Source organism: Stenella coeruleoalba (genome assembly GCF_951394435.1).
Source record: "Stenella coeruleoalba genome assembly, chromosome: 3".
NCBI classification, from domain to species: domain Eukaryota; kingdom Metazoa; phylum Chordata; class Mammalia; order Artiodactyla; family Delphinidae; genus Stenella; species Stenella coeruleoalba.
Window position 1 is genome coordinate 159,414,574 of NC_137148.1, and position 26,648 is coordinate 159,441,221.

The window sequence follows — 26,648 nt, forward strand, 5'->3', positions numbered from 1 at the left end:
CAAACCAGCAGGACATGAAGGATTCTTGAGCAGATCTGAAGCTACTGGGAGGCCTTTGAGGAGTTAAATCCCATAGTAAATACTGTACCTTCAATCAATGGCCCCTTCTCCCTCTCTGTCCAGTCTTCCTCCACTCCCGTGGGGGCCCAAAGGGGTTAAATGAGCACTCTTTGACTTGTACTTGGTGGTCCCAGAACTTGACGTGGGCTTGGAGACTTCCATGAAAAGTCTGCCTTCCATCTACTGGCTTGGGTTTCTTGGGCTCTCTGCTCCAGGCTAATCCCTTCAACCTGCTTTTCCCATTTCTGCCAATAATCCCCCTCTCCAGACCTTCCTAATGCTCTTCTGGAGCGGGAGGAGACTTACTGAGGGCAATGTTTATTTCTAGAGGGAGAGGTGACCACATGACTTCACACTGGTCGTCCCCTTGATTATTCAGTTTCTGTCTAGATTAGTCGTGGGTGTTTGTGCACCCCAGCCTCACCCCCAGGAGGCTTTAGAACACTGTCCTTATCTCAGCACTGAGCCTCTCTCTAGCCTCCTTCCCTCTCTCTCCTTACCCATCTTTACCCACAGACTCGCAGGCTTTCTGGACCCCTGAGGAAGATAAGCACTTCACAGAACCTCTGCTACAGAACCAAACATATTGAAATGACTCTTTACCAAGATACTGAAACAACAGAAAAAGAATAGATGACGATTGTTTCTCCTGAGGGTTCAGTTACCTAGGGGGCCTTTAGCAATCTTTGACTGATAAATCTAACCTTTCCTTCCTTGGCAATAGTTGATAACACTGTGAGGAAAACAATTTAGAGAATGGAAAAACAATATTTGGATTTCAACGAAATAATAAAGATGCAGGGACTATCTTTGACTTTTGCAAGGTAAGAAGAGAGTTTACATTTTGATTATTTGATGGCAGGAATCCCTTTTACAACAGGGCCAGTCTGCATGATGCATTTAAAAATCAACCTTTTCAAATATAGCCATAACCCCCACAAGATTTCTTGATTTCTCTGGGGTCAGATAAACTGTCACATTTCACAGTGGTGCCCTGTACATGAAAATGATAAACATAACCTGGAAGCACGGCAGTGGCTAAAACTATGGAGCTGGCAGCCATTCGCTGAAAGGATTTTTTGCTTTTAATTCATTGCATAAAATGCTAATGTCCAAATTCAGGCAGGTAGATCTTACCAACCATCAAGAGCTTCAACCCTGCTAACAGCTAAGTATGCACTTTTAAACCCTACTTTGACTGCTCCAGAAACTTACTGGGTTTCGTTAATGCCTCTGTTACTATTTCCTTTGTGTCGTTTTCTTTTTCTTTAAAAACACAGCTGTGTGATCTTGGGGAAGTTATATTATTTCCTTGAGACTTGGTTGCCTTCTCTGTGAATATCTGGGTATAATTTTAGTATTGCTCAATAGAATTTTTGGTGATAATGAAAATATTCTATATCTGTACCATGCAATGCAGTATTCAATAGCTATATGGAGCTAATAAACATCTTTGAAATATGGCAAATGCAACTGAGGAACTGAATTTTTAATCTTATTTTTAAATTTGTTTAAATATAAATAATGCCATGTGGCTAGCATCTGTTGACAGTACAGATCTACATAATATTTTAAGGACACTCTCCACTCAAAAACTCTACCATTCATTAACTCAACCTAAATATTTTTGCCCTCTGACAAACAAAAAATAATTTATGCTTCCCTTGAAATTTTCTGTCAAGACCTTTATCAGTTTGGGGACATTATATTCTTAAAATTGACTTTGCTTTATGAAACTTTAATAATGCTGGAGTTTCCTGCCCTTGGTAACACCTTTGTGTTGATGGGAAATATTGTGGATGATCAAGGACCATTTCAAGAGATCATGGAGAGAAACCTCCTTCTGGATTTAATTTCATTATGAGGATGTCAAAATGCTACATTACTTAAAATAAAACCCGTACCGTTTTTATGCTAAGTTATATTCTACATGTAACTGGAAAAATGTTAAAAAGATTTTTAAAGAACTGCGCATCTATTTTTGAAGCTGATTTGGCTGTTCAAGGCTTGCTAGCACCTTATCCATCTCAGTGCTATTTCACTTAGTAAACAAATGCAGTTGCCATAATTGCTGCATATGTGTCTGTGTTCCCTTCTAGGCTATATGTTTTTGAAGTTAGAAACTATATTTATATCACAGCCCCTATGTATAGCACAATATCCACTGCTAATTCAGATTGTGTTTTAAGATATGAGACAAAATGTAAGACTTTTATTATAGTCATAAACATCTAGCAAACCAACCAGAAAATAAATGCTAGTTTTCAGTTGGTTGGCCGAGAACAAAAAAGTGAAGAATACCTAATGCAAAACCATATCTCTAATAACTACTGTTGGATTTAGAGCACACACATGCTAAAAAATATCTTCTTATCAAAGATTTGAGGTTGGACCTGAAAAAATTATATCAGAAGTGAAAATAATCATGTGGTCTGACCAGCGTGGATCACACAAAGTAAGTGTATACTATGTATAAAGTAGATAACTACGAGGTCCTGCTGTATAGCACAGGCAACTATATTCAATACCTTGTAATAACCTATAATGGAAAAGGATCTGAAGAAGAAATACATATATCGGAATCACTTGGCTGTACACCTGCAACACAACATTGTCAATCAACTATACTTCAAGTAAAACAAAACAAAACAAAAAACTAAGTGTAAAGGGAAGTATAGTTTTATAAATTCACCTCTGATATCCAATGGACCAACTGAAAGACAACAGAAACTACAACTATCTAGGAGACAGGACATGGCCGGCAAACCAGGCCGTTACCCTCGGTAACGGTCATACCTGCCAAAAAATATACAGACTAGCCTGCATTCATGAATACATAGGAATTCTTCATTTATCTGGCATTGTTAGGCAATGAGGTATTGTATGTTAGGAGAAGTTTTTTTAAAATGACAAATTGAAGAGGAGTTATTTTAACCTTCACTCGGTAATGTTTTTCTAAAATTAAGAAATGTATCTACTGGTGTATCTAATGTTTCCTTGATAACTCGGGGTCATCAGTTCAATCAACGTTTGCATGAATAATGCAAATGGAAACAAGACAGGCATGCTTACTGAAACTGAAAATGACATGGCACTGGCTGGAATAACTGATGAGAGAGCAAGAAAAAAGCAAAAATGAAAACAAACCGTGATCAGGAAACAATCAGTCAAGTTCTGACTTTCTGTACTTAGTTTCAAAAAGAGATACCACAAATCCCAGCGAGAGACTCCAGCATCATTAGCTGTCTTTCTGCTTTGTTTCCACCTTCCTTTCCTTTTCCTTCTACCCTAGATTGTTCCAGGAAGTGTTTATAGCTCCTTGCAAGACAAATTCTAATACTTGCTTTCTCTCACACAAACTTCACAATATGTCCATGTGGTAAATGGTGTGGAGGTAAAAGAGAATTCATCACAGGGACAGCTCCTACGAAAATAAAATTAGAAACTAGCTTCTAAACATGCAGAGAGAAGGGCGTGGTGTCAGGCACTAATTTCCTTGCGAATTCCTCTCCATTTCTAATAGACGTTCTTCTTTACCAAGATCCCTTTTTATTGGTGTCCTGTTCCAGACTGCTCCACTCCGCCCATCCTCATCCTGTAAAATACATTCACACTCTTTTGTGACCCTACTTATTTGCCCATTAAATAATCAATCATAGAACTGTCGGAATTAAATACAGAGTGAAATTAAAATACTGGAGTCACTTGGAGGGTTTAAGCAGCTCCACCAGAAAATACTGGGCATGGATTTAAAAGAGGCTGCGTGGGACTTGCTCTTGTCCAAGTTCTTTCTCAAGAAGTATCTGAAATAAGCCTAAATTCTGCTCTTTCCTCTCAACTCCCTGATGTCAGTGGTACTTTCCGGAGAGGAGGTGGACTTCTCTGCCTACTGCAGAAGCTCAGTTCCCCCAGGACCCACTCCCCATCTGAATCCCACACTGGAGGCCAGATGCCAGCCTTCCCAGAACATTCGTGGCCTCCTTTCAGTTTTTGACCTGCTCAGATTGAGTCCCTCTAGACTCTTTCTGGAAACCTGATCTTCAACCCCTTTCCCTGACCTCGATGGTTACCTTCCTACTTTAGGCCTCAGGTGCTTTAGCTATAAAATGATATAGTTGCCCTTAATTCTAAAGTCTTCTTTCTAAAGCGCTACAATGTGGTGGCTCCTTGAAAATGTTTCTCTTTGCTGGTTTTAATTTTGTAGAGAATTAAAACCCCAGCCACTCTAAAAGACAGTAAGTTACATTGGATAAGGAAAGTGTGCTTTTGTAGTTAGATTAACAGGGATGGAAGACGACTTAGTATGTTTTAAGATACTCATGATCTGTTCTCGTGAGAGTCGGGGGAAGAAGGGGAAGAGAGTTAATAAAATACCAAACAATTGTGACAAATTAAGTTCACCAAGATGTAGGTGATTAGTTACTACTTGAATAAACCACACAAATCCAATCCAAGTTTTCCTTTAGTTTTCTAAGAAGGATCCCAGTGAACTGAGTCCCATGTTCAGTGACTCCACGTTCAATGGCTCAGTCTTTAAAAACTGTTATGTTGCTGGAAGCAGAAATATTGCCCAGCAGTCCTAATTGATGTCTACCTATCACGCACATTTGAAATACATTTATTACTTTGCCTGATCTCAGTGTAATACATTCTAAAGGGGCAAAGAGCACACGAAAAGTTATGGAGTCTCCATCTTCTACACTGAAGTGTGCAATAAATTACATATTATTTGGCCGTGAAATTCACAAGCCATAGAAACCACACCATTAGCAATGTATACAGTGGTAAACAGCAGGTAATGAGAATGATATAAAACCAAACAGACTGTGTAGGTTGGCACTGCTGCCAATAAAGCAATTATTAAATGCATTCATATGCATCTACGCTAGGTAAGCTCTTTAGGGCAATTGATAGGAGTTCTACATACCTGTCAGGATATTATATATAGCCCACTTTCTATGGCGTTTATTCAAAGACGCTGAGAAAGGGTTACTCTGGGTAAATTCAGACCTTTTCTCAATATAGAATTTGGTCAACATGCATTCTGAACAGCAAAATTTCACAGTATTTTCCTACACTAATTGCCACCTCAGCAAATGCAGGATTAAGTATAATGGATTATAAGAAGTTAGAAAGGAAAGATGGAAGAAAAGAAGGAAGGTAGAAAAAAGGTGGATATGGAGTACTTCAACATTTATGTAGAGTGGACCTAAAACTAACCTGAGGTTTCCCTGAATTATTAGCATATGCTATAGAAACTTAAATGAAAAAATAAAAAAATCCAGCAAGGGAAACTCAAAGATTCTTTGCTTTTTCACTTTACTGCATATACACGTCCATCTTAAACAATCTATATGCTTATATCCAATAAGAGAGCATTGTTTTGCAAGACTGTTTGGGTTCTATCAGCATGTAAAGGTCAGACAACTCAACTTTAGCAGAGTCAGCTTTCAGGTGAATAATTGTTTCTTTCAGGTTGCGAGCATTTGAATTCTCCAGAAATGTTTCCCAAAATATGAAAATTAAAAGAGTCCTAGGACAGCGTCCTTTAGAAGTTTTATAGTATCAAGGTTTTTGGAGGAGGAGTATCCTTGTCCATTATCAACACAATGATTCCAAGCAGGTCAATTTTTGCTGAGAATATTATATAACAGAACCCACTTCACCTCCATTATACTGACAATGATCTTCCTTACTTCAACCTTGTGCTTCTTAGTAAAGTTGAAAATACTGAGCCAAGAACAGACAGTGACAATGCCAGAGACTCAGGTGTACCTATAGGTGCCTTCAGACAACATCAGCCACCCAGGCTAAAGTCCTGGTTTAAAACATCCCAACATGAATGAATCTCAAAAACCATATGCTGAGCAAGTGAAGCCAGATCAGAAGGGCACCTACTGTATTATTCAACTTACATGAAATTGTAAACTGGGCAAAAGTCATCTCTAAAGATAAAAAACAGATCCGTGGTGGCCTTGGGGTGGGAGATGGGGATACTTTTGCAAAAGCCTAGGAGGAAACTTTCTAGGGTTTTAGAATTGTTATCTATCTTTATGGGGGTGCTAGTTATACAAATGTATACATTAATTAAAAGTCACTGAGCCGTTGACTAAAAATGTCTGCATTTTATTGTATGTAAATGATACCTTAATAAGGTTGATTACAAAATGAACCAAAACCAAAACAAAGCAGAAGAAAAACCTCTCAAGACCTTAAAGAAAATACACTGTTTTCTTCCAGGGTACCAGATTGGAAATGAGGCATTGGTCTGTTCTACCCTAAGATTATCCTTAGGATTATCTAGTCTATTTTAAAGCACTAGAGTCCCCTATCAGGAAAACTCACCCCACGTTTAATTACGTTGATTTCTTCTGTGCCTCTTCTCCCAGCACAGTGAAGCCATTCACGGAAGAAAAACCAGCTTTTTCCAACTTTGCATCACCATATATTATTTGCAAAGCTATTATTTATAGAATAAAATTTGGCTACACTTTGTAAAAATCTAGCTTTTTGAGGCTTACAAATCTTAACAGTTAACCTATTGCCTCCACTGGAATTTGGAAAAAAAATTATTTTGAAAAGGAATAGCTGAGAATTGACATTTTTTTGTGTGTGTGATTTTCTCTTCCCCTAAGATAGAAGTGAGTAGGAATGAGAAACACATACATAAAGAAAAATAAATTATCTTGCTGCCTTTGCATGGTTATAATTTATAGGAGGCCCTTTTCAACAATAATCTATTATCAGAATCAATAAAACATAATCTCCATGAAGGCCGGGCCAGGATATTTGTCTCTTTTTCAGCAGATTGCAATACAAACCACATTCATGGATATGCTTCTTGATGATCTTTGTAATACTGGAACAGTTGCCCATTTCCTCATGCCTCTTCACCTTAACTTCAACCTGGTTTTTCACCAATGACCTCACATCTCCTTCTCTATCACTTGGTTGTGGGCCTCTTTTCCAACTCCAACTCCAACTCGCATTTCACTCTGGAACCAAAGGAAGACTCACACCTTCCTGCTTTTTAGTGATACCTCAAGGTCATTACCGTATTGTGATCACCCTGAAGAATAGCCAGACAATTGTCATTTCAGAGCCATCTGACAGTTTGTAGCTCTAAAAATTAACTAAGAACCGCATTTGTCAAAAATATCCTAGTTTAAGATTTTGGTAATACAGCAACAGTAATTCCGAAGTCATTTATGACAATCAGTGTGGGAAGCACCCTCCTTCAGGAAGATCCTTTGCCATACAATACTCTTTCCCTGTCTGGTAATAAGGAAGAATGGCCGTGGAAAGTAACCTTTTGTGGAAAGAAATACTTGGCTTTGAGAAGGCTTGAAGTTCATACATTTTTCTTGAATTAGATTCCCCATTAATTACTTTATCCACAAAGAGGTAATTATCAGAGTTATGTAAGCAATTAAGGAGATGCTACTCCACATTCTTTCAGCTTGTTGACCTTTCTCACTTATTTCATGTGGCTATCTGAAACATCAGTGATTTACATGCCTTTCTTTTTTTTTTTTTAACAGATTTCTGTGTGTGTGTGTGTGTCCCCATGATGAAAACATCATTAAAGTAAAATATCATGAATAGACTCTTAAGAAGCAGAGTCTACTTAAAGTCCTGGAAACTATGAAAGCACTAATATTCATGGACAACTCTACACTCTGAAAGTTACTCCAAATGTTGTTGATCTCTCTTTTGTCTAGGAGTTTTTCATATTTTCTACCATGATCATTTGTTAGTTTTATAATTACATAATAAAGGCGTTACATCATACAATCTTTTGTTATCCATTGCAGTTTTAAAACTATTCCTTTCCTTGTCCTCAGCAGATATGTCATAGATTGTTAGTACACAAGCAAAGACTTTCAACGTAACAGTACTTTATAGTGAGAAGAACTGTACTGAGCTATCTCTAGCCTAAGACAATGCACTAGGAAAGCACTAGGAATTCTTAAGCACTAGGAATACAGAGACGATCAAGGTGCAAGTTCCTTGCCTTCGAGTATACACGATCATTATAGCAAATGCTTAAATAGCACTTAGTATGTAACTCACCACAGCAGACTTATTATCCTCCTTTTTAATAGGTGAGCAGAGGAAGCCGCAGGGAAGTCATAGGGTAAAGCCAGAATTTGAACCTAGGTAGACTAGTACACTCTCCACGGCTTTAACTACTACATTAAAATATATATATATATATATATATATATATATATATATATAAAACTCCAAGTATTCCAAAGTTACAAAACACTTATCTACCAAAACTCAAAAAGGAGCACACAAACTTGCATAGAAAATAAACATGTGGGCTTCCCTTGTGGCGCAGTGGTTGAGAGTCTGCCTGCCGATGCAGGGGACACGGGTTCGTGCCCCAGTCTGGGAAGATCCCACATGCCGCGGAGTGGCTAGGCCCGTGAGCCATGGCCGCTGAGCCTGCGCGTCCGGAGCCTGTGTTCCTCAACGGGAGAGGCCGCAACAGTGAGAGGCCCGCGTACCGCAAAGAAGAAAATAAACATGTAAAACTTCATAAATAAACCACAATATAACCTGCTCCACATAATATACTGACTGCAGTGTCCTGGGCCTCTCCCATCCTTAGGTAGCCGGAAATTACAACAAAATAATACTTTTCACCTTTGGAAGCCACACCATCTCTCATACCAACCAACCAATTACTTCCTTAGAATTGGAAATTAACCTGAATATCATAAAATATATATATATAGCATTAGTGATGTAGAATCTTTGTTTAAAGACAATAACTTCAATAGCAGAGGGAACGTTACCATTGCAGGCTTCCGATAACCTCTATATTTCTCAGATTTCATGCTAAATCATAAAATGCCATATTGTGTCTGAAGCTATTTTTTCAATAGTCCATTTTCTTAAATGGACGAGCAAAGCCGTAAATACTGAGGAACATTTTGGCTCCCAAATCCTAAAGCCATTCTGATTATGCCTGGGTGATCATGGGGACGTCATCGGAACTACCAGAGGACTGGCTGAAATACCAGTGTTCTGGCCAGCTTACAAATTAGAAATTATACAGAATCCAATTTTATTTTTTTGTTAAGTAATTCCTATGAGGCTTTTAGGATGTCAGTGTAAAGTCCTTTCATGTGTAATCTTTATCCATTAGATAGGGAACAATGCCAATCCCCGTCATAAATACTTTCACAACCTGACACTGAAAATCCATTGCAGGGCATAGGACCTGCAAATAGGAGGTGAATCACACACATCCACTCATTCAGACAATCCACAAATATTCATTTTTAAGTCTACTATATGCCAATAATGTACCGGCCTCTCAGATGCTAAACCATGCTAAATGCTGAAACAGACATACTCAGTTCGGGCCCTCCTGGAACTTATTACCTACAGAAGTGCCTTCGTTGTAAATGGTCAGGTCTCAGCCAATGCTATTATCATCAGCAGGTGACCAAAGGATAGAGCTTGCTTCCCTTCAGAGGTACAAAACAGTTCTTACACCTGAATGGGATGCAAAGAATAATCTGACTTCTGTTCACCGGGGCATGAATTGAACTGTCCTTGCAGAAGAGATAACAGATGGTGTGAACCCCAGATCCTAGAAACGGGCCAGGCACACGATAAGTGTTCAGCTTTCAAAAACAAATGAACAATCACTTCCTCTCCTAGATCTTTACACCCTTCCTCTGTTGGCTACTTTCTCTCAGCTTATAAACATCCTCAAATATACCCACTTAAAAAAACTCTCAGACCTATGATTCTTTGGATATTCTTGTGGATAACCTAAGTCTCTACCATGCCTTCAAACACCTGTCCTCCCAAAAGCCCACATCTGTGCCTTGGGCCAGACCTATCTACCAGGCCCCTCTAAAGCACTGAAGATGAAGTAAGATCCTCTCGCCACACCCAATCCCTTTCTACTGTGCTCTGTATCTCTCAAAAAGATGCAGCTGTAAACTGTCACCCACGCTTGCTGCCCTCCCTTTTCTAACTGGTCACCAGGCCTCACCCATTCTCTCTCAGATCTGCAAAACCCGGTCCCACCTTTTATAACTTAAGTGGGACCCTTAGAATACAATTCACCCAGCACCCAATCAACTGCCTTCCACATGGAGGTCCAAGTGAGCCTCTAAACCAGAATTCCAAATCACTGTTCTTTGGTGTTTCCCGCAGCCTTCAGGATAAACATCCAAACTTCTGACAGGACAAACAAGGCGCCTTTCTGTTGGGCCCCACTAAGTTTTCAGTATCGACTCTCATTTCTTTCCCAAACCCTGAGTTCCAGTCCTGTACATTAGTTTTGCCATATTTTCTTACATTTCTCAAACTTCAACACACACTGCTCTCTCCTGCCACCCCAGGAGCTTCTACATATCCTTAGAAAGGACGGCACTTCCTCCAAGAATCCTACCCTGAACTTTCCCTTCAAGTTTCTGTGCTCTGAAAAGGGGAAAGATGGCGGGGAGGGATACATTAGGAGTTTGGCATTAACATATACACACGACTATATATAAAATAATCAACAAGGACCTACTGCATAGCACGGGGACCTCTACTCCATATCCTGTAACAAAGTGTATGGGAAAAGAATCTGAAAAGGAATGGATATATGTATAACTGAATCACTTTACTGTACACCTGAAACTAACACAATATTGTAAATCAACTATCCTCCAATATAGAATAAAAATTAAATCAAAGAAAAAAGAGATTCTGTGCTCTGTAGCAGCAGAACTCACTTCTTCCAGAGCACTGACTCCTGTGCTTGTGTTTACTTGCTGCCCAGTAGAAGGGAAGATTACCTAGGGCAGAAGCATCGTCTCCAGCAGCCCTTGGTTCTGACAACTCATTCAAGTGCCAGGATACTTTACACACATAACCTGCTTAATTAATTCTAAGAACCCACAGAAAGAGTGGTTTTTAATGTCATTTTACAAGTGTGGGGATTGTGCAAAAGAAACCTGTCCAGGCCACAGAGAGCATAAGCCCTGGAATTCAAACCCTAAGCTGCCTTGACACCGGTGCTCTTTCCACTATATACGATACACCTATTGGAAAAAATTTTTTTTTCCTGAGCCCTGTTTGAATGGAAACGAAATGAAGCTGGGATATATCCATTTCCTAACCGCTTTGGTGTGTACCAGGCAAAGTCATTCAACAGACCAGGTAACATCTGTGCAACAATTAACGATGCTCCAAACTGTGCTAAGTGTTCTACTTTGTAGAGTCTAGAAGCATTAACACAGTGCATCCTTGTAACCGCCACGGAGGCTGGGTCCTGTTAAGCCCATGCTACAGATGAGAACACTGAGACCTTGAAGCCTTAAGGCACCCGGCCGGGGTCACCGAGCTGGCAGGAGTCCTAGGCCACACGCCCCGTCTAGTGCACGCACATCCGGGCACTGGGCATCGGGTCTAGTGCCCACCCTCCACCTTTAACCATTTAATACCCCGCTTCTCAGCGCCCACACGAGGGCCCCTGGAAGCGGGAAGTACAAACCTGTCTCGACAAGCCGTGGCTGGAAGAAGCTCTGGATACAGATCAGGGGCAGAGGGTGCTCAGGAGCGGCGCCCAGTCTACCCGCGGCGGCAGTCGGCGTTAAGTCCAGCAGGCCCTCCCTCAGGGAAGCCCGCACGGAGGGCAGAGGCACCGAGTCCTGCAGCGCGCACAGGTCCTCAGAGCGCGAGAAGGAGTCGGCCGCGCTGTCCGGGCGCAGCTTCACCGAGTGATCATGGCCTGAGCGCGGCCTCGGGGACGCTGGCTGCAGACAGGATGCCCACACCCGCCTGGGGGCCCCGGCTCGCCTCCCGGCCCCTCGGGCGCCCACCGCCCGGCGGCTGCGGCCCGAAGACATAGGGCCACGGGCCCAAGCTAGGCCGGGCCCTCCATGCCGCGCTCCGGAGCCCACGCGCGGCCTGGTGTTGGCGCGGGCATCAACGCCCTCCCGAGCCGCGGGGTTGCGGTTTAAGCCTCCGGGCGGGCCCGTGGGGGCGGGGCTCGAGGACTTCTGCGCGCTCGCCGTGCGTCCGCACGCAGACCCGCCTCCCTTGACGACGCGGCTTGAGGAGCAGCACGCAGACCCGCCTCCCATGACGACGCGGCCTGAGGAGCGGTGTCGGCAGCTTCGAGACTAGGGCAGCGCGAAAGGTAGGAGGTGTGGAGAATTTGGGGTTTCCAAAAAGCGTTTGCTGACTGATCCAAACAAAAGTGAGACATGGTTGTATCAGCGCATTTTAAAAGTAGTTAAACTCCCGCAAAGTGTCTGTGCTCGCCCCGCCCAGGAGAGAGCGTGAACTCCGTGAGGGACACAGGAAAGGCTGAGTGAACGTCTGCCTGTGGTCCCTTACCTGGTGCACAGGTGTGTGAATTTCTGCGGAGAGCTCTTAATTTCTGTCGTTTCTGCTGACTTGACACGGTGGTTGGCAAACGGTGACGTGTTCCGTGCATTCAGGACATGATCGTGGTTCCTAATAATCACTTTGTTTTGTCCTGACACCTCCACAGAGAATTTACTACTGAATATCCACTTTAGAGAAGAGAAAGTGAGGCGTAGGAAGTGAAGTGACTGAGTAAGAGGAAGGACTCAGACAATTGGTGTTAGTAAATTAACCCTGCAAGGAGGCCATTAGCCTGCGGTGTCTCTAGCGATGCGGCCGCCTACTTAAACCAACCCAAATCTAAGCCTGTCAGCGCCTCAGGGTGACGAACACCGCTGAGGACACCCAGTCACAAACCACCAACTAGGCGTTAAAGCCATAGCAAATCACTCGTTTCCTTGCTTTGCTTCTGCCCTTTTAAAATAAACATCTCTGCAGCTCCTGTGGCTGGAGTGCTCCTCACCTCTTCCGCTTTGTGGTGCGTGAATTGAATCTATTTTTGCGCACATAAAGTGTTAAAATTTTAAATATGCCTCAGTTTGTCTTCTAAGATGGGCCGTAGAAGTTGGATTTGTGTCCAGTTTCTAGAGCAGTGGTCGTCCTCTGGTCAGGCCTTAGGCGTTACATGTACAACGTTCCTCTTCTACCACCACCTTCTTGATGCCTCCACCCACTACCAGCTCCCACGCATCAGTTCCCCTAGATGTGGTCAGCAATGGCTTTTACATGCAGCGTGCTCACATTATAACATCGCAGACACTCCTCCGTCCTCCAGCCAGCGTGTGAAGTGAAACATTACCATTCCTGTTGAAGAGTCTCTGGTGTGACCACTTTCCCAAACACAGCCACTCCCCAGCTGACCCTGGGTAACCACTCTTCTGAACTTGGTCTCCATCACTGGCATGGATGTCTTTCTATGTAGGCTACATGTTTAAGTATTCTTAAACTGCATATCGTATTCTATTTTGTTTTCTCTTGTTACTTGCTTTACTTAGTGTTATCTTTGCAAGGTTCATCCATGCTGACACGTAAAGATCTGTCTAGTTCATGTACTTTCCTCGCTACGTAGGATTCCCATGTAGGGAAATACAATAATTTATATGTGCATTTTCCTGTTGATGGACATTTAAATTGTTTCGAATTTTAAGTATGATTTCTTTTTAAAAAAAATTTTATATCCTTTATAAAGGTTACTTTACATTTACAGTTATTACAAAATATTGGCTATATTCCCTGTGTTGTACAATACATCCTTGAGCCTGTCGTACACCCAGTAGTTTACATCTCTCACTTCCCCACCCCTGTATTGCCCCCTCCTCCCCCTCCGCACTGGCAACCATTAGTTTGTTCTCTATATCGGTGACTCTCCTTCTTTTTTGTTATATTCGTTCAATTGTTGTATGTTTTAGATTCCATTTATAGGTGATATCCTACAGTGTTTCAGAGTTCAAAAGACTCTCACGACAGAAGCCAAAAGGTAAGAGCCATTTTACATTGATAAAAAGCATTTTAACTATGTAGAAGCAGAAAATGAAAAGAAAGAACTTTGCATTACATTTAATAAAAGCTTAGGGAGATCTTTGTGGTGTATTAGTGAACTTATTTGTGGAAATTTAGCCATGTACATTGTGTTGGAGAGGCACCAAGAGTTCAAGAACTCTCACAATTTGAGTACACGATTGCCTTACTTGTAGGCATGTTGGCAGCCATTTACATAACAATGATTTGGAGGATGTTGTGTTAGTCAGCTCTTGCTCTGATAATGCTTTGGAACAAATCGACCCAAAACTCAGTTCCATAAACAAGAATTTATTTTTCTTGGACCTATTGGCTAGCTGCAGTGGCTCTCTTTTAGGCCTCTAGATGGCTGGTTTTGCTCCGTGTTTTGGGTCAGTTTGAGGTCTGTAACACACACCTTCCTCTGGAGCCCAACTGTGAGGCCGCGGCTCCCAGGCCCTGTCTTCTCACAAAGTTCACTGAAACATAGGAGGTGAGCCCAACTGCACAAGCCTATTTAAGGCCTCTGCTGCTCATTGAAGGCCATCATGTCTGCTCACACTTCATTGGCCAAAACATGTCACAGATCTAAGCTGTATTTAGAATATGTGTATTTGTTTAAAGTTGGGTGCCCTCACAGAAGAATATTGCATTTTGGACAGTGTTACCTTAGCATTTTCACTGGCATTTGCAAACGTGATAAACGCCGTGTGCACTTTTTCACCTTTGAGAACTTTCTGAAATTGTGGGACCATTTCTATTGGAAAAGAGGAAGGTACACTTTAGAACTCAACTCTAGTTATGGCATTGTTGGGAGAAGAATTAATGAGATAAGGGCAATACAAGTGAAAGATTTGGGATCACATATTCATCATTAACATTAGCATTCTACAGAACATTCCTGGAGAATTGTGATGCTTGCTTTATGTGATTTCTATCATAAATCATTAGAATTTGACCAAGACACTTCAGTGAAACATACATCATACAGCACATCGCATTTTAGTTTTTCCTACCACTCCACAACTTATCATCAATACTTCACCATAACTCAGAAACAGAAAGAGAAACTGAGTGAGTTCATTGTTAGCAGACGGGCTTCACAAGCAATACTAGTGGAAGTTCTTCAAATGATAGCAGACAGTAACTCAAGCCATAAGAACAAAACAAAGAATGCTGACTAGAGCAGTTGTGTAGGGAATTATCAAAGATAACTGTAATTTCAAATTTCTTCTCCTTTCTTCTCTTAACTAATTTAAAAAGTAAGTGCCTAAACAATATGACTATATTTGGATTGTTCTCTATATAACATAAAGAAATATCATATCTTTGATGATATGGCACAACGAAGGCAGTGAGAACAAAGCTGTGTTAGAATAAAAATGACAGTAGATCATAAGCTGAATCCGCAGGAAGAAAGGAAGAGAACCAGAAATGGTAAATAGATTAACCCGACAAACTCAAAAATATTTATTTGCTCAACTTTCTTCTCTAAGCTCTTTGAAAAAATAAGCTTGTGAGAAGTAATTATTATAATAATATGTTGTTAAGTATGTAACATATATAAATGTAATAAAAACAAAAAAGAGGGGAAGGCATACAGCTCTATAAACGTACAGTTTCTGTTTCTATCTGGAATGAACCTAGTAAAAATCTGAAGAGATTCTGAGATGTATTACATAAGCCCTAGTGCAGCCATTACTCAAACAATGTGGTTAAAAATCATTAAAGGAATTACATGTTACAGTAGAAAATATCTACTTACTATAAAAGGAAACTGGAGGAACAATAACAAAAAAGCAAAAACATGAGACATGTAGAAAACCAAAGGTAAAATGATAGACATAAATAAATCCTACCATATCAATAATAAAAACTAAATGTAAATGAATTAAACAATACAATCAAAAGGCAGATATTGTCGAACTGGGTATTAAAAACTGTTTTCTATAGGAGACACTGCTTGGATTCAAAAGTCTAATGTGTACAAAGTAAAAGGATGAAAAAATATACATCATGCAAATAGCAACCGTAAGCATTGCTGAAGTGGCTATACTAATACCAGAAAAAATAGACTTTAAAACAAACAAAAAAGTTACTAGCTATGAAAAGGGACATTTTATGATAAAGAAAGGGAAGATACAAAAATCTTTACCATATTTGCCCTGAATAAGGTAAAACCAAAATAAACAAAGAAGAAAATACCAAAATCCATGAAGAATTGAAGGAAGAAATAGATAATTGCACAACATTAGGTAGAGGCTTCAGTACTCCACAGTCAAAAATGGATAGAACAGTTAGGCAGGAGATCAACAACGATATAGAAGACTTGGACAAGACTATGAATTAACAAGACCTAATAAATGTTTACAGAACACTCAACCAAACAGTAAAATACTCATCCTGCTCAACTACATGTGAAACGTTTTCCAGCATAGATGACATGCTAGGCTGTAAGAGGAGAGATTGAAACCCACATACATTGCTGGTGGGAATGTAAAATGGTGCGGCCATGTTACAAAACAGCTTGAGAGTTCCTGCAAGTGTTAAACATAGAGTTACCCTATGACCCAGCAGTTCCACTACTAAATATATACCTAAGAGAAATAAAAACTTATGTCTGCACGAAAGCTTGTACGTGAATGTTCATAGAAGCATATTTCTAAAAACAAAAGGTGGAAATAATTCAAATGACAACCGGATAAATGAATAAACAAAATGTGGAATATCCATACAATAGAATAGCATTCAGCTATAGAAAGGAATGATCTATTGATCCATGTTACAACATGGATGAACCATGAAAGCATTATGTAAAGTAAAAGCAGCCACTCACAAAAGATCACATATTGTACGGTCCCATTTATATGAAATGCCCAGAATAGCAAATCTGTAGAGACAGGAAGTAGATGAGTGGTTGCCTAGGGCTGAGAGGGTTGAGGAGATTGAAAAAAGCTTGTTAATGTGTAATGGGTTTTTTGTGGGGGGACAGAAATCTAAAATTGGATTGTTGTGATGCTTACCCAAGTCTTTTAGTGGTTACACTGAGAACCACTGAATTGTATACGTTAAAGTGTTGAAATTATGGTATGTAAATTACATCCCAATAAAGCTGTTAAAATTATGATAATTTATAAATGTGAAAATTCATCAAAAATGACAAATTCTTTAAAAATGCAAGCTAACAAGACTAACCCAAGAAAGAAAACATATCTCAAAAACCTATATCTACTGCAAAAGTTGTTTGTATAATTAAGTACCTTTACAGAAAATGATTTCCAGGGATAAATGGCTTTCCAAGTAAATTCTTCCAAATATTTAGGGAAGAAATATTGGTAATCTTACATAAAAATCTTCCAGGAAACAGAAAAGTATATATTGCTCAAAATATTTATAAGGCCAACATAAGCTTCAGGTCAAAACTAAAAAGAATATTACAAGAATAGAATCACAGGCCAGTTTCTCTTTTGAACATGCATGCAAAATGTGTAAACAGAAGCACAAACTGTATCCATGGTATGTACAACAATCATATATCACAATCAAAGTAGCTTTATTCTAGTAATGCAAGGTTGGTTTAACGTTCAAACATGAAACTGATCCCAGGAATGAATTAGAGTGGGAAAAAAAGTCATTTAAAACAGAAGTCTTGGGACTTCCCTGGTGGTCCAGTGGTTAGAACTTGGCGCTTTCACTGCTGGGGCCCTGGGGTCCAATTCCCGGTCAGGGAACTAAGATCCTGCAAGCCATGAGGCAGGGCCCCCCCCACCAAAAAAAAGGAAAAAAAGAAGACTTAACCAGGAGAAGCACAAGATCGAATAAACATAACAGATAACACCTTATGAAAAGTAGGTGAAGATGATGGAATATTCTAAAATTTTAAAACAAAAAGAAACATTTAAAGATTCAAGAGGATGTGACAAATACTGTACATAGGCAAAAAATAAAATAAAATAAAATATACGGATGATGGGAGCCCAAAAATCCAGATGCCCATGTCCTGTCTCTGAAGATTCTCATTCAATGGGTTATGGATTTCCTCTATGTTTAAAAACCTACAGGTGTTATAAAGCAGAAACTAACACACCATTGTAAAGCAATTATACTCCAATAAAGATGTTAAAACACAACCAAACAAACCTACAGGTGATTCTGATATGATGCACAGACAATGTAAAGCTTCTGCTTTACAGGAAATAATACCAGATTATTTTGTTATTTTATAGTTATAGTAACAGGTTGTACTGTTGACCGGTAAGTCTGATGTCAAAATGCACTCCCCACTAGGGATATAAGAGGAACTAATAGTCTGTACGGCTGCTTGGTGGCAGCATGCATGTATCGCAAGGGCAATTATTGTAGGAATCCAAATGAGTGGAACATTTTAGAATTGGAAGACTACATACAGATCATCTAGTCAAGCTTCCAACTATGATAGTTGTGAAAACTAAGGCCCATATAAAAGAAATGATTTATCTCCAAAGAGCGTTAGTGAAAGAGTATGAAATTAAAAATATCTCTGAACTTTTAATTTAGTGCTGTTTTTATTAATCTCATGTATTAGCTTAAACTTCAGTGTGACAGATTTGGGATTGAATTCTTGCTCAGATTTACTGATTGCGTGCCTTTTAGTAAGTTACTAAAACACTTTTTTACAAAAAAATAGATTTATTTATTTATTTTTGGCTGCGTTGGCTCTTCCTTGCCATGCGCGGGCTTTCTCTAGTTGGCGGTGAGCGGGGGCTACTCTTTGTCACGGTGCGCGGGCTTCTCATTGTGGTGGCTTCTCTTTGTTGCTGAGCGCGGGGTCTAGGTGTGTGGGCTTCAGTAGTTGTGGTTCACGGGCTCTAGAGTGCAGGCTCAGTAGTTGTGGCGCATGCTCTTAGTTGCTCCGTGGCATGTGGGAGCTTCCCGGACCAGGGCTCAAACCCGCGTCCCCTGCACTGGCAGGCAGATTCTTAACCGCTGCACCACCAGGGAAGCCCTACTAAAACACTTTTAACTTCGCTTTTCACATATGTAAAATGGTGAGCCTTGGCTGATATAGAATATGAGATAACCTAGCACTGTTCTTAACACATACACGTAGTTAACATTCTTTGGCTCTCATCCCTCTTAAACAGCCTCTATCCTCTTAACAATGAAAGTGTGTTTCAGCTAGCAAAGCACCCCAGAGCTGACCACATTCTGGCAAGAGATACAGGATTCTTTTTCTTGCTGGTGGTTCTTTATACCTGATATTTGAACTGCACTGAAACATGAACATTTCTTGTTTATACTATATTAATGGATTTGATAGATGAATTTTAAAAAGTAATATGCAGAAAAAAAAGTAATATGCAGGAATTGGGCTGCCTTACTCTCAAGAAATGTAATTCGATAGTGGTGGCTAAAACTATAAACAGTGTTTGGACAGGGAGTCCATATTGGATGTGAACTACCTGTACTCCCATTCGTCTATTAAGAATAAATAGAATCCTTTCAAAATCTGTTTTAAAGCGCAGTTATTTCCTTCTGACTCATTTAAGTTACCTGCAAGAAACAGACAATCTCCTGAATCCTTGCTTAAAAGGCTTTTAATATAAAGCAGATAATTTTTTGCAACATTTCCCAAACTTTTCATTATCAAATTGGCTGAGGCTTCTCAACGATTATCACTTCACAACAATATCTCCCTTTTCACCTTTTTTAAAAGAATTGGCCTCGTAGATGTGCCCTTAAAACAGAGCTTCACTCTCAACTTATTTTAAATTTTGTATTCAAACAGTATGAAGAAAACAGGATCAGGGAGTTCAGCCATAAAAGTGAATGGATTACTGATACATGCTACATCATGGATGCAACTAAGTGAAAGAAGTCAGGCACGAAAGGCTCTATATTGTATGGTTCCATTTATATGAAATGTCGAGCAGCGGCAAATCCACACACACGGAAAATATTATACATTAGTGGTTTCCAGGGGTTTGGAAGAGAGGGAAATAGGGAATGACTCCTCAAAATGGGTGTATGTTTCCTCTTGGGGTGATGAAAATGTTTTGTAGTTGGACAGTGGTGGTAGTTGCACAACATTGTGACAGTAGTAAATTCCACTGAATGCTCCAGTGAATTGTAAAATGATCAAAATGGTGGATTTTGTGTTATGTTCATTTTACTACAATAAAAAGGAGAAAGAATTAGGGAAAGACTTGGAGTTTGGGAAACTAAGGTGAACTGGTCAAGAAAAAGACAGCTCTACCGTTGAGTGTTCTCTCAGCTCTCCCAGTGCATTAATCCTCAGCAAAAAGTAGCCTGAACTTGTCGATGATAGTCATTCAACACAGTCCAGGGAAAAGTAAATAAAATAAAACCCAAGTCTTCTTCTTTAGCACGTCTATGAAAGGTTAACTTGCTGCTCAGCCACGTGGACATTCATGAAATCGTTTCACTTTAGGTGTCCTCTACTTCAGTACTTTACTCACAGCTCATTCACACATGTAGGGAACAGCATTCCTTAATTGGATGGAATCTGCAGTGCTGGTTGTGATCGGTCTCATGAAAAGAAAAGGGAAGGCGGAAAAAGCCTCCACATTGACTTGGTGGTCTTGACGAAATGGATGCAGAAGACAGCTTGAGTGTCAAACTGGAAACTGTTATTTTCCTTTTCCTTTTCTTTTTATCTTTCCTATCAGGTCTTCTGCCCACTTCCCACCCCCTTCTCTCAAACAGGAAAGACACCAATTAGCTGCTTTTTTGTGTTTTTGGTAAAACACCTATTGTTTTGCGTTTCTTGTTGTTCGGTGAACATTATTGTTTTTACTGCCAAATGAGCTTCAGTGGTTGATGTAGGGGGTCTCTTGGGAACTTAACGTTTTCCAGTTTAAGTGGAAAAGCGTTTTTGTTTGAATTGGCTTTTACTGGGTGCTTCAAGGTTTGCTCTTGGCTCTTTGAAGGGGGACTAAATAGCACTGTGTTTCCTTTGAGGTTCCAATGAAGAAAGGATCCTATGTCCTGGGCACTTTTTGTTGATTTTGCTGTGTGTCCTCTCTAATAGCCAGAGGCAGATTCCAGGAAAATGACATATAAATGAATATAAGTAATCTAATATTTTTACAATTTGCTTTGGCCATACTCCTGGTCTTATTCTACTTGTAGCAGATGGCTTTAAAGAGCATTAGCTATGTATATATTAAAAATAATATAAATGTACCAATATTAAATATTATATTGATGTATAAATGTAATATACTAATATTTATATTAGTGTATAACAATTATGTATTATATTAATATATATTTTTGCCTAGCATATATTATATACAAAATATATGAGTAATGAAATGTATTTCTATGGTTAATATGTTCATAATATTAATATGATATATCCTGTAATATTGATTATAAAACAATTATATCATAATATAGAAATATATAATTATTATTATCTGATATAATACACTATAGTTAATATATTCTATATGACACAATATATAATGTATTAGTATAATTGTATTATATCGTATAAATATAATACATATATAAAACTATATATCTTTTAGTTATACATTACACATACGAGTATGTATAGCTATTTATAATTTTATTTACATAGGAATCTGGTCATCATAACAATTGATGTAAAAATATGCAATATTTTCAATCAAATGGGCCTTAACCTCACTACCTACACATAACTACTTTTAAAATCTTGAACCCTGTCTAACTCATGCTTCCATATCTCTCAACCTGCTTTTCTACACATGCACGTAGACACACATTTATACACGATATATATGTATACTACCAGTTTTCAGTTCAATGTATATAAATATATAATGTATAATGATATTCCTGTGTATGTATACAAATATAAATCAAAGGTATGTGTATAGGTATGTATTTCATATGTTTATATAAATATATCATACAAATAATGTATGTGTATATAAATACATGACTGTATACATACATACACAGAAATATACTTATTTAAACAAAAGGGACCTAAATAAACATAGTTCTCTAAGAATAAAAAGTTATGTCTCACTCTTTCAATAACAGTTTATAGTTTTCTACTGTATGTGCTTCTATAATTGTTATGAACATTTCCCATTTTTGTTGAATGTTAAGTTGTTTTAATTTTTTGCCTTTTTTTGTTTTTTGTTTGTTTGTTTGTTTTGGTACGGAGGCCTCTCACTGTTGTGGCCTCTCCCGTTGCGGAGCACAGGCTCCGGACGCACAGGCTCAGCGGCCATGGCTCACGGGCCCAGCCGCTCCACGGCATGTGGGACCTTCCCGGACCGGGGCACGAACCCGTGTCCCCTGCATCGGCAGGCGGACTCTCAACCACTGCGCCACCAGGTAAGCCCAGTTTTTTGCCATTATTAATGAAGTTCTGAAGAATACGGTGGGCAAGATTACTTGAAAAACTCTCCTAAAAGAAAAGCGTTAGGTATGCTAGGTTAAATGTACACAACTTATTTTTAAGTGCGTGGTTGATTTTGGAAGTGTGCAGTCGAAATGTCCAGGACCCATGAAGGAAGGGTGGTACATGTGTGAGAGTTATAGCTATATTAAGAGTGGATTGAAGATCTTGATAGCTTAGAACAGAAGCTGGAAATCCTGTTTTTATGGAGCCAAATGGCAAATATTTTAGGCTTTGTAGACCAAAGAGGCCAAATTGAGGATATTATTTAGGTACTTAGGTAACCATTTAAAATGTTACCAGTTAAAACGTGAAAATTATTCATAGCTCATAGGCCATAAAAAATAGGCAGCTGTCTGGATTTGGAATACAGGCCGTAGTTGAATGACACACCTGGTATAGAGACTTGTTTTTAAATGGCCATGACCACATGGGAGGCAGGAGGTAAGACTCCATCCCTACTAGATGGGAAGTTAGAACTAAACCTATCTATCCCTGGCTTCACGTTTAATGAAAGGGTGTGCCAGGAGAAAAACATATCTGCTGGCAAAGGGAGACTAAGACCAAATTCTCTTGGCCTCTGCTCTGGGTAGGAAACAGGTAGGAAATCTTGAGAATTCTGAACCGCAGATCTGTGTTCACAGTGTTTGGGTTGCAAATTTATTTGCGGTCTTGCAAACAGAAGCTAAGAAATTAACTTAAAATGCTCCCAAATCGGTGGTATTCTAAACACAAAACTAAACCCTTTCTGGAGAGGTAGACCTTCAACACAGGCCTATAGCGTTCCCACAGATAAAGTTTAGCTAAACGTGAGCTCATGATCTAAATTTACACAATAATGAAGAAATCAGCTACAAGTGGAGAGAATCAGCAAAAACAATCAATAGCAGAATTAGATTCCCAAGGCCATCCATCAGATGTTGGAATAATCAGGTGCCAGGCAGAAAATATACATAAAACTAGAACTGAAACAAGGAGCAAGGATGTTTTAAAAGACTGGGTAGGATCTTTCAAACATTTTTAAAGTACATGTCATTGATAAAGCTAAAAACTCGAAGGTCGTGTAATACAGCAGATTAATCGTGGAGAAGAATGAAATTATGCTGTTTTTAAAAATATGGCAGATCAGATTTCCTGCCTAATTATATAAGTTGATTTATCTTAAAAAATACACAGTATTTTAAAGCCTTATTGGCTGTAACATAAGTTAAGGGTATTTCAAAGGGCTTCTCTGCAAAGAGAAGTGAGAAGTAGCAAAACACAGAAAGTCGAGGGGAAAAAATGTCAATATATACATGGCTATAGGGTGAACTAAGCCTTAGGCCAGCAACTATGAGGAGGAGCTGACCCTTAGATACGTACAACTAAGCTGGAACCTTCAAAAAGTTCAACTATTTATAAGTAAAAAGATTTATTAAAATTAATAACCAAGTGTTTTAATTGACATCAGAAGAGTAAAACAATAAACCCTGAGAACATAGAAAAATAGACAATAAAGATATGAGCAGAACTTAATAAAACAGAAAAAAGTGTAAAATTGAGGTGATTTAGTAAGTCAGAAGAATATTCTTTGAAAAGCTTTAAAAAAACAAACTTTGATTAAGCAAAACAAAAACGTAAGTAAACAATATACGGAAAGAATCAGGACAATGTTATAGCAGAGAGTACAAACAGAGAATATATGAAATGCCAGTAAATTTGAACATTTCTGTAAAGTGGACAATTTCCTAGCTCCTAAAGTTTACCAAAACTGACACAAGAGGAAATTTGTAGCTGGAGTTCTTGCACCAGTAAAGGAATTAAGTCAATAGTTTACAGTCTTTCACCAAGAAAATACCAGACCCGGCCAGATCATTTGGGAGGTGAATTCTATCCAACTTCTGTTAAACAGATAACATCAATATTAACAAAGAAAAACTTCTAGGGAGTAGCAAAGGAAGAATGCTCCTTTATTCATCTTATGAAGTCTATATAATCCTAATACTGAAAATAGATTAGGACTGTAAGGAAAAAGAAATTTACAGGTCAAATTTACTTGTAAATATAAAAGGAAAACTTTTAAACTATGATATTAGCTACCCAAGTTCACTAGAGTAAGAAAAAGCATGAGCAAGTTAGGTCATCCAATGTAGTTTAATGTCAAGAATATATATCAATAGATTGAAATCACCACATTTTATTTCTTTCATCTGTCTCTTTAAAAACTTGGTAAGTACTTACATTGATCTCTCTTGTACTAGGCACTGTGCTAAGTCACTTACATATTTACTCCTTTAAACCTTCTATATCATCCCTGGGGGAAAGTTCTATTTTGCTTCCATTTCTTAGCTAAGACTCTAACCCCCAGGAAAGTAAAGCAACATTTGTAAGTTTTTGTGGATGGTCAGTGACGGGACCAGTACAGGAACATCCAAAGTCTGTGCTTGGAAACAGTGCCCCATGTTGACACTCACATTACAGATGAAAGGAAAGGAACCATGCACTTACATTATAGATTAATACCCACATAACAGGTTAAAGGAAAAAGAAACATGTGCTTCTCTCAAAAGTTGTAAAGAAGGCATATCCATTTCTAAATATATTTCCCAATTTCTTTCGCTTGTTTTCTGACCTTTGTAGTGCATTTTGCCATGAGGAAAATTTTAATTCTTATATAATTAAATGTATCCTTTTTTTCTTTGTATCTTAGAAAGGTATTCCCCATGAATAATTTATTTCAAGTCTCCCAGGTTTCTGATACTTTTACACTTTCATTATTTTTTAACTTTTAACTGGTTGCTGTATCTAGAATTTAGTAATTCTATCATAGCCATATTTTCGCACTTTTGTTGAATAATTTTTGCTGCTGATCCAAAACGTGAATTTTATTTTAATCTCAATTCCCTTATGCTCTTGCATCTAATTTTAAGATGCTTCCTATTCCACTGGTTGTTTTGTCTATCTAAAACAAAATGCTACCTTAAAAATAATGTAATTATAATATAATAAGTGTCATTAATAAACAATACAATATATAATAAATAGCGTAATGTAAAATAACAAAATATAATTTACCATATAACAAGGTCAAAGGAGAGCAAAAGTATACAATCACTTGAAATATCCCCCAAAAGATATTTTGTAAAATTCAATATTCATTTGTAATTTAAAAGAAAGAGTAAAATAGGGATTGATGAATGCTTCCAAAATAAGAAGAAATTATATGTCTAAAACAGAAAGAGGTAAGTGATAGACTTTAGTAACACTGGCAATAAATGCAGGACCAGATGAGGATGCCTGATATAATGTTAAAGAAAAAGTATTATGTAACATTGTGTTTGCAGCACTGATGAGTTCAGTGAAAAGAGAATCTCATAGAAAAGAGTATCTCGTTCTTCTTAATGTATGTACACTTGTCCACTGCATGAACATAACAGCTTATTTAACCAATATGTTACTGATCTGCATCTGGATTTCTAGGTTTTCATGGAATTTTATTATGCACAGTTGTTTCAAACACTAGGACTTCCTCTTATGTTTATATCTTTTGAAAGAAACACTATCTCCACCGATGATTTATCTGTGCTGGCTGCTAGCTGACTTTGGGTACTTCTCAGTTCTTCCCTTTACCTTCCTAGTCAATGTGAAAAGGGAAGGCAAGAAGGTCTCCTGTTTAGAGACTGTAAAGATAGGTCTTGGTGATAAAGTCTTGGTGGTAAAGGCTAAAAGTATTAACCCAGAACAAATGTTTTTCCAGCTGTAACTGTGTGTAATTCCCTTGGCTTGATTCCGTAGAGGATGTAAGACAAGACTGTAGAATCTGCCCTCAAAGTGCTTCCAGTAGGATGAGCTAAGTCAAGTATGGTGGCATATCTAATTCAAGACAAAATATCACGTCTCCTTTTCTCTCCTGGCAAAACTTGGTGGAGTGAATGTAGAAGTCACTGTATGCTTTAAATTAAAGCAACACAATAAATCTTGTATTGGAAGGTGATTATTCTGGTCTCTTTGTGGAGACGAATTGGAAATTGTCTAGAAGAAGGAAAATGAGGTTAACCAAAGTTAAACTCATAAAAAATTGAGAATTAATTAAATATCTGTGGTCTATGTTTCTCTTTGATCATAACTTCTCCCAATTTATAGACCTCTTTGATACCTGATTAATCCTTGTCAAAGATGCAGTTAACAATGATTATTACTGTGTATTAGGTTTTGCCTGGGCCCTGAAGAAACTATCCTAAATCACCAGCTATGATTGTCACTTGATTTCCTCACAGAGAACAATCAGAACTCCTTGTCTTAAGTGGCTTGGGATGAGAAA

The 26,648-nt window shown here is 38.7% G+C and overlaps 2 protein-coding genes across 2 annotated transcripts in view; both read left to right on the forward strand.

Annotated features, from left to right (window-relative positions):
• Positions 1-26,648, forward strand: part of LOC307183920 (uncharacterized protein) — a 284,255-nt gene that overhangs the window by 182,007 nt on the left and 75,600 nt on the right. The gene's annotated exons all lie outside the window — the stretch shown is intronic.
• LOC307183603 (UDP-N-acetylglucosamine--peptide N-acetylglucosaminyltransferase 110 kDa subunit-like) overlaps positions 13,541-26,648 on the forward strand; it is a 30,824-nt gene continuing 17,716 nt past the window's right edge. Inside the window, exons 1-2 of the mRNA XM_079916325.1 lie at positions 13,541-13,927; positions 22,112-22,284. Coding sequence (XP_079772451.1) covers positions 22,177-22,284 — 108 coding nt within the window. The 5' untranslated portion in view covers positions 13,541-13,927; positions 22,112-22,176. The remainder of the gene's footprint in view (positions 13,928-22,111; positions 22,285-26,648) is intronic.